The sequence below is a fragment of the Arvicanthis niloticus genome, chromosome 21 (assembly GCF_011762505.2).
Source record: "Arvicanthis niloticus isolate mArvNil1 chromosome 21, mArvNil1.pat.X, whole genome shotgun sequence".
Lineage (NCBI taxonomy): Eukaryota > Metazoa > Chordata > Mammalia > Rodentia > Muridae > Arvicanthis > Arvicanthis niloticus.
The window spans coordinates 31,674,117-31,682,391 of NC_047678.1; the positions used below are offsets into that span (position 1 = coordinate 31,674,117).

At 48.6% G+C, this 8,275-nt stretch overlaps 1 protein-coding gene across 1 annotated transcript; it reads left to right on the top strand.

Annotated features, from left to right (window-relative positions):
- Nucleotides 1–325: 325 nt before the first annotated feature.
- On the top strand, nt 326–6,517 carry LOC117693710 (inactive serine protease 45). The gene is made up of 6 exons (XM_034484432.2): nt 326–473; nt 2,064–2,090; nt 3,869–4,016; nt 4,472–4,746; nt 5,590–5,753; nt 6,046–6,517. The coding sequence occupies exons 1-6, from the start codon at nt 368–370 to the stop codon at nt 6,268–6,270; spliced, it is 945 nt and encodes a 314-aa protein (XP_034340323.2). The 5' UTR covers nt 326–367; the 3' UTR covers nt 6,271–6,517.
- The last annotated feature ends 1,758 nt before the right edge of the window (nt 6,518–8,275 follow it).

Genomic DNA, 8,275 nt, shown 5'->3' on the forward strand with positions numbered 1-8,275 from the left:
TGACCGTGAAACACCATGTGCAACAGGCTAAGAACAAGGGTAATAACTCTGAGGCTAGACATCAAGCTGCCAATCCCAGCCCAGAGATCTTTGACCAGTTAGGCTCCGGATGCACCGCCACGATCTCAGAGCACAGAGGGTGCTTTCATAGATCTGGAATCTGGGATCTAGTCCCAGTCAAGGAATCTGAAGTCATCTTAAAGGACCAGAGTGGGTCCAGATGAGAGAACTCAACGGCCCTGAAGAGGCATGGTCAGGCTCTTGGCGCCAGGTCAGTCACGTGTCTTAGACGCCATCACGTACTGGGGTGTGGACACGTGACAGCACGCCGGAGCTATCTCTGCCGTCCACAGGGACGTATTCATGGATGGCTACGTCATTGCGCGGCCTGGACGCTGGGCCTGGATCCTTGAGACGCTGGATCCTAACCTGCTTGGCGGCGCTACTGTTGCTGCTTCCGTGGCCAAACTTAGGTGAGACAGTCATCTCCTTCTCTTTCTGGGTCCTCTCCCCTCCGGTCTTGCTCAGGTTGGCTATGCCTTTCCGCCACCTGAAACTTCTGTGTGCCATCGCCACCTCGCTGTCACCTCTCTTCTGCCACTCCTAAGTTCCTCAGGCCTGTCACAACTGCGCCCCGTGGCCTCCTGGAGACAACAGGCCTGGTGAGCATCCCTGGCCTCCCTCCACAGCCGGGCGCCTTCTGCCTTCCGTGTCTCCATCCTCTCAAAAGGATGATATTCTAAACGTTGGCTTCTTTCCATCCAGCAGAGGCTATGATGGAGAGAAGCCTTGAGGGCTGTCTTTTCAGACTCCCCTGTCCCCACGGCCCCCAGAGATCCCTCCAAGTCTGACAGCCAAAGAGCAGGGTGGGGCCCTCCCCGTGCTGAGTGAGAAGCGGGGCTTACATCAGTCAGGCTCCACTGCCGGCCCAAGGTGTGCACCGCCTTTGCCCTACCATCCCTCCCATGGCCAGCTTTCCCCAGGAGCCACTAGCGCTGCGTGTTTCCCCCTGGCACATGCATTTTTCCGTGTAATCCTCAGCCCATTCCTGACGTACTCTTCCACTTACTGTTCCTGATTTTGCTTGTTTTACATCTCTCTCCTTTTTTAAAATTTCCCGTGGTTTCTCCCCCAGCCCCTCCCCCGCACCCCCCCCACCCCACCCCCCGTTTTTCTCCTTTCATTGGTGGTGTTGGGGAGGTGAGATAAGGTCTCATGAGCCCTCCGGTAGCCTTGATGTCCTGAACCTCTTGTCTCCACTCCACGTCCTTAGTCCTGGGATTACACACACACACACACACACACACACACACACACACACACACACACACACACACTTCCTCAGTACCCACATCAGGCCACCCAGTCTTTGCTCATCTCTGACGTAAGGGTGTTTCTGAAGGTGCTGTTTGATTCCTTGCCTCTTCCCTCTTCTTTGCTCACCGGGGGAAACTGAGCTACCCCTCCCCACACATCATTCTCCTCCACCACGGATGTTGGTTTTGTCCTCCAGAATCTCTGGAATATACTTGTGCTTCTTCCTGGAGGGAGTTTTTGTTTTTGTTTTTGTTTTTGTTTTTGTTTTTGTTTTTGTTTTTGTTTTTGTTTTTGTTTTTCTAGACAGGGTTTCTCTGTGAGGCCCGGGCTGTCCTGGAACCCACTCTGTAGACCAGGCTGGCCTCGAACTCAGAAATCCACCTTCCTCTGCCTCCCAAGTGCTGGGATTAAAGGCGTGCACCACCACTGCCCAGCTGAGGGATTTTTTTTTAATCAATATTTATTTTGTTTCTCTCCTCTTTGAGATGTTTCCTGGTGTTCTCTCCTCTCTTCTGCCTGCTGCTTCTGGCCCTGGCCCAGGCCCTGCTCCATCTCATATGGTGAGCTGGGCAACATGTGTCTCCAGATAGGCCTTCGCACACTTGTTGCCCAGTCTGTGACTTCAGACTGGGGAACAGTATGAGATTAAGTACTCTTCGATGAGTGAGTTGATGATGGTGCTGCACCCCTTTACTGCTATCCTGCCACAAGTTCCTGCTTCACGTCTGTCCTCCTTTTCTCCTCAGGTTACAATGAGGACCACACAGAACCAGGTGGGTCAATGGGGCCTCGTGGCAGGGAAAGTTTCAGTCCTGGGGAAAAACATGTTCTCAATGTCTCTGCCTAAAAAGCATTTCTGGCTTGGTAGGAACAGCACGTGTAGCTGCCACGACACAACCCTACTGTTTGGAACAAAGAATGCCTGGGTCTTCCATGGGAATGCAGAGCCACTTTGAATTCGGCTCAGGCATTGCACTTTTCCCACAGTTGCATAACAAGCCTCCTGGGCCATTGTCTCAAGAGCCCAGCTCTCAGGGCTTCCTGTCTTTTTCCTTAGATCCAGGGAGTGCACGGTTGGGGTCATAGGACCCGGTTGCCTTGGCCTGTGAGGCTCCAGTAAGGTTCACTACTGACTATGGGGTTGATTTACTATGTTCTTGCTTCTGTCCAAGCCTCGCTCCTTCCAGTTTTCCCTCTGTAATTCAGTCTCATTTAAAGGGCTGTGCACATGTACGTGCAAATGCATGTGGAGACCAAAAGTCAAACTCGGTTGTTGTTCCTCATATGCTGTCCACTCTGTTTCTGGAGACAGAGTCTGTCACTGGTTGGGAGGTTACTGAGTAGGGTAGATGTCTGGCTAGTGAGCTCCAGCAATCTGCCTGTCCTTCCTCCCTGGCCCTGGAATTACAAGTGTGTACTACCATGCCCAGGTTCACCCTGTCCTGGGGACTGAACTCATATCTTCATGCCTGCACACCAAGCACTTTTCCAACTGAGCTGTCTTCTTAGCCCCCTAAAGATGTTTCTTATTTGGACATAAAATAGTTTTTTTTTTTTTTTAATTTTCTGTGCAAGACTTTCACGTGTCTGTACCTTGTGCCAGAAGACGGTGTCAAATCCTCTAAACCCAGAGTTACAAATGATTGTCGGTCAACGTGTTAGTGCCGAGAACCAAACCTGGGTCTCTGGGAGAGCAGCAAGTGCTCTTAACCTCTGAGCAGTCTCTCCAGCTTCTCACTAGCTTTGTTAGTATGCCATCAGTTTTGTTAGGACACTTTCAAATGTGTTTATAATTTTATAATTATAAATAATTTTATAATTTTGCTTTGTTATATTATTGCCCATAACCCACCTTCTTTTTTTCTATATAAATATGTTTTTGAGGTTTTCTATATCCTCTTTTTTAATTTTTTGGTTTTTATTTTTATTATTTTATCTGTTTATTAAAGACAGAATCTCTCTATATAGCCCTGGCTATCCTGGAACTCTCTGTGTAGACCAGGCTGGCCTTGAACTCACAGAGATCCTCTTGTCTCTGCCTCCTAAACGCTGGAATTAAAGGTGTTTGCCAAACCGTGTCAACTGGTAGACCAGTAGACAAACTAATAACTGAGAGTTCCAGACTGCTCACGGTAAAGACCGCCCGTAGAGAAGTTAATAGCTTTTTTTTTTCATCAGAGAAATGCAGCCGACAGTACAGCTTTTGAAGAACAGAATACTGTGCGAGAAAGGCATTTTTTGTTTTCAAATCCCTGTTCTGTTTCTGCATTGTCTTGAGGTTGGACATAAGTCTCCCTCCGTGAATCTCAGTCTCCAGCTGAAAGGTCTCTCTGTCTCTTTATGTCTTATCTCTGTAACTGTCATTGTTTGCTCGGCTCAGTAGTACCCTTGGGGGCCACTGTTCTCTCCCTGCCAGTCCCTTCTATTTGAAATGGGAAGAATCCTCTGATGTTACAGCCTTGGCAACTTGACCCCAAGGGTGACGTGTTCCTGATCATTCTGATTTTCCTCTCTGTGGACTCTGTACTCTCTTGCATTGCCTGTTCTGAAGTTTGTGGCACACCTTGGTGGCCTGACAACTTGGAGGAGAGCCACCACTGGCCCTGGGAAGTGAGCCTTCAGACAGAAAATGAGCATGTGTGTGGAGGAGCCCTCATTGATAGAAACTGGGTGGTGTCCGCGGCTCACTGCATCCAGAGGTGAGTGTGACCCATATAGCCAGGATCTAAAGACCAAGAGCTACCGTGGGCCCATTCCAGCTCCCTAAATACTAATAAGAAACCATGCAGGAGGGGGAACAGTGAAGAGTGGGAAGAGCCAGGCTCAAGATCTCACAAGATCCTCTGACTAAGTTGGGATGGGACTCCAAGCAATAGAGACTGTATCGTAAACTGTGCAACAGTAAAACCCAGCACCCCCCAAACCCCCCCCCCACACACACACCAGGACAATATTTATGGGCACTGACACCCACACACCTTGACTCAATGTGACTGTGAATGAGAGGGCTGTTATGTCTTTGCCCTTGAGCACCCCAGGCTGTATTAGCCCAGACTGAGTGGACTCCAGAGACAGGAACGGTCCCGGGAGGAGGCAGGTGCATACTTGTGCGGGAAACTGATGTCTACCAGGTGGGCTCCTGACCTCCCCGCAGCAACAAAGAATACTCAGTGATATTGGGGAGCAGCACACTCCACCCCAACGGCTCCTCCCGGGCCCTGAAGATTCCCGTGGGTGACATCATTATGCATCCCAAGTACTGGGGACGGAACTTCATCAGAAGCGATGTTGCCCTTCTCTGTCTTGAAACCCCTGTCACTTTCAATAAGTACGTGCAGCCCATCTGTCTCCCAGAACACAACTTCAACTTCAAGGTCGGGATGAAGTGCTGGGTGACTGGCTGGGGCCAGGCTAAGGAGCACGCCTCTGGTAAGCTGGATGGGGTTGGGGACGCCCCCCTTATGGTGCCTTTGAGGACGCTATGGCTGTGGTCTTTCCTTATGTGGTGCTCACACAGCACTGCAGTAAGGCTACTACTGCTTGGGCTGGTAGGCATGATCCTCTGCCCTATATTGTCACCAAGTCCTCCTCCCTCCCTTCCTCCTCACCTTCTTCCCTCCCTAGTCATGACTGAAACAGCTGCCATAGTCTGAACCCTTGGCATTGGAATGCAAGAAAGGATAGAGTAATGCAAGCAGCATAGAGGCTGACAAAGCAGGTGTCCAAGAAGCCAAGTGTAGGGATGAATGCCACCTGTAATCCGGCATTTAGGGAGGTGGAGCCAGGAAGTGATGGGTTCAAAGTCAACCTCAAGGACTTAAGTTTGATACCAGCCTGGGCCATTGTTTTTGTTTTAAAAAAACAAAACAAGCAAAGCAAACATCAGGGGATCTGAGCTGAGCTCTGAACAGATAGATGACCTGATGCCTAGACGTAGCTGTCCTGTTGGCTGGGGCAAAGAGAACAGACACCATGGAAAGAGAAATCATAGGGTTACCGTCCTGAGTTGTAAGTGGCTGTGCTGGGACTCGGTAGCCTTCTGGGTTCAGCAGTAAAACCTTCCTAGAGAAGAGGCTCCTGAACCAAGACCTTTCCTGCTGAGGGGCTTGCTGTGTCGGGCCTGCACTGCAGAGAAAGACCACTGGAAGGACGATGCCCAGTGTGGTAGGGTAGAGCTCAGCTGACCTGCAGGCTAGGAAGGTCCACAACCCTGGGCAGAGCCAGGGCTGAGTGGAGTGAGGGGTCACAGCTTATCCCTTATGCTCCCTACAGCCAAGCTGACACTGACTCCAGAGCTTTGGAAGGCTGAGGTATTCATTATAGACAACAAGAATTGTGACCGTATTTTCCACAAGAAGATCTCCTACCCCCGAGTTATCCCCCTTATCCGGAAGAACATGATCTGTACCACCAATTTTAGGGAGGACATATGCTACGTGAGTTTCTGGGAGCATTCTGGCAACTCTCTTTCTGGGGAGTGAGTCCTGGGATGGGGCCTGTACCCTGGGGCTTGGCCTCTTTCCCCCTTACCGTCTCCAGGCTCTGCTCTCACTGTCCTTTATGACTTCTGCTGGCTGCAATTCATAGTTGTGGTCTCCATCTGAGAAACAAAGGGTCCCCAGCTAGTGAGCTCCAGGAAAAATGATTCTCTCAGGCAGAACTGAGAAGGTCAGCATTGTAGGTCCTTTGGTCCCAGCAGAGCCTCCATCAGTCCTTTGTCTTCTCCAGGGAGACCCCGGGGGGCCATTGGTTTGTGAAGTGGATGGCAGATGGATTCTGGCCGGGGTATTCTCATGGGAGAAGTCCTGCGCCAAAGCACCGAGTCTAAATGTATACACTCGCATCACCAAGTATACCATATGGATCAAGGAGCAAGTGAGCCATGGGACGCTGTCGGGGCCCTCCTGGCTTCTTTTCCTGCCCTGGCTGCTGCAGCTCCCAGTGAGTCCATGACTTCCCCACCCCTTCATCGTCCTGTCTGGCCTCTGCTGAATGGCACTAGGTAGATGACTGAGCATAGTTGCATATCCATATTCCACAGGAGTCAGGGTAGAAAGTTTTCCCTGGAGAACTTGGGTCCTGCTTTAGCATCCTAGCAGGGAGGGCTGTTGTTTCTGAACTCTCCTCCCCTTCCCCCAGTCACTCAAGCAACATTCTGGAATTTAAGACCAAGAACAGAGATTAAACTTGTGTGAGCATGAGCTGCCTCTCTTCTCTTTTTTTCTCGCCCTCCCCTCCAGTTTTTTTTTTTTTTTTTTTTTGTGGGGGGATGATTCTGGAGGTTCAAGTAGACGGGAGAAGCCCCTAGTTTGGGGGCCCATGGTTTCTGCTGTGTTTCTAGTACTGGGATGTAGGAATAAGGGCCTGGGCTGGTGGGGTCAGCTTCCTGACTTGTATAGTGGTCACAGTGTCAGGGGGCACAGGAAATACGCCTTGTGGGCCAGTAGTGGTAATAATCCACGGCCAGAGTTCTAGACTCAGTTGTCTAGCTAGTTAGCTTCCTTCCTTCCCTCCCTTCCCCCTCCATTTCCCCTTTCTTCCTTCCTCGTTCTTTCCTTTCTCAAAACTGATTATCACAAGTATGATCCTTCTGCTATAGAGAGATACAAAACATATCAAAGGTCTGAGGCCCAATCTGAGGGATCCATGCATTTGAATTGAAAACACTTGTGGAACAAAGTTTGTGCTTCAGCTGAGTGCTCCCTGCTTAGCTGAGTGCTCCCTGCTTGCCAATTGTGTCTTTCAAATCTTGTCAATCCCTCCTACACTTTACACCTGTACAGTCTGTGGGTTTCTGAGAGCATTACTACACAAAAAGGATTTGCCTAGTCATCTTAGACTTCTGTTTTATATGGTTTGGAGAAGGGTCTACAACAATCATACTTTGGGTTTTGAATGAGTGAGTTTATTGAGTATATAACAAACTAAGCTAAAATAATAAAGTGTTAGGTAGATGGTTGGATAATAGATCAATAGATGATAAATAATAAATGATAGATAAATGATAGATGATTGATAACAGATAAATAATGGATGATAGATGAGAGAGAGAGAGAGAGAGAGAGAGACAGACAGACAGACAGACAGACAGACAGATACCATTAAATCAGGTGTTAAGAACACCCAGCAGAAATTGACTGGGGAAATGCTGCTGAGTCAGCTGAAGTTCCTGTGGAGAGTCCCAGGCAGAGCAAATTCCCTACACACACACACACACACACACACACACACACACACACACACACACACACACACGAGGTTTCCAAGTAAGAGAACAAATAGCAACAGATAGATCACTATCAAATCCTGCATCTGCTCAGCAGCTAACAACCACCTGCAGTTCCTGCTCCAGGGTATCTGACACCCTCTCTGGCCTCCTTGGGTTCCAGACAAACAGACAGGCAAAACTACCCATAGTTTCATCACTTGATTACAAATGTGCTTGGTTTTTATTTTATTATCTTTGTTTTATTGAACAAATGCCCTCTTTCTTCCCAAAAGAAAGTCTTTTGAAAGATGAGGCTGGAGAGATGGCTCAGCAGTTGAGAGCACTTGCTGCTGCTGCAGAGACCCTGGTTTCCCTTCCTGCAACACACGGTGGCTCACAACTGTCTGTAACTTAGGTTCTGAGGGTGGGGGTTACTTACCCTCTTCTGGCCTTTGTGGATACTAAACACATGTGATTGATTATATATATATATATATATATATATATATATATATATATATATAAAATTTATTTTCAGGCAAACACAAATAAAGTAAAATAAATATTTTTAAAAGAAAGTTATTTTTCACAGAGGCAGAGAGTATCTCTCTTTTAAGTTCTCTCTCCACGTTCTCTCCCCTTTCCGTGTCCTTTCTGCTGTGTTGAGAGCATCCGACTATAGGAACTACCATTTTCTGCATTTTCTACCACCAATTCCTAAGGGGAAAAGTTTGATTTGCTTGTTTTTGA

Bases quoted from the DNA above. Each gene is read 5' to 3' on its own strand.
- LOC117693710 (XM_034484432.2), top strand. From the start codon at position 368: ATGGCTACGTCATTGCGCGGCCTGGACGCTGGGCCTGGATCCTTGAGA. The intron at 2,091-3,868 runs GTGGGTCAATGG...CCTGTTCTGAAG, and splicing joins TGAGGACCACACAGAACCAG to TTTGTGGCACACCTTGGTGG. The intron at 5,754-6,045 runs GTGAGTTTCTGG...TGTCTTCTCCAG, and splicing joins TTAGGGAGGACATATGCTAC to GGAGACCCCGGGGGGCCATT.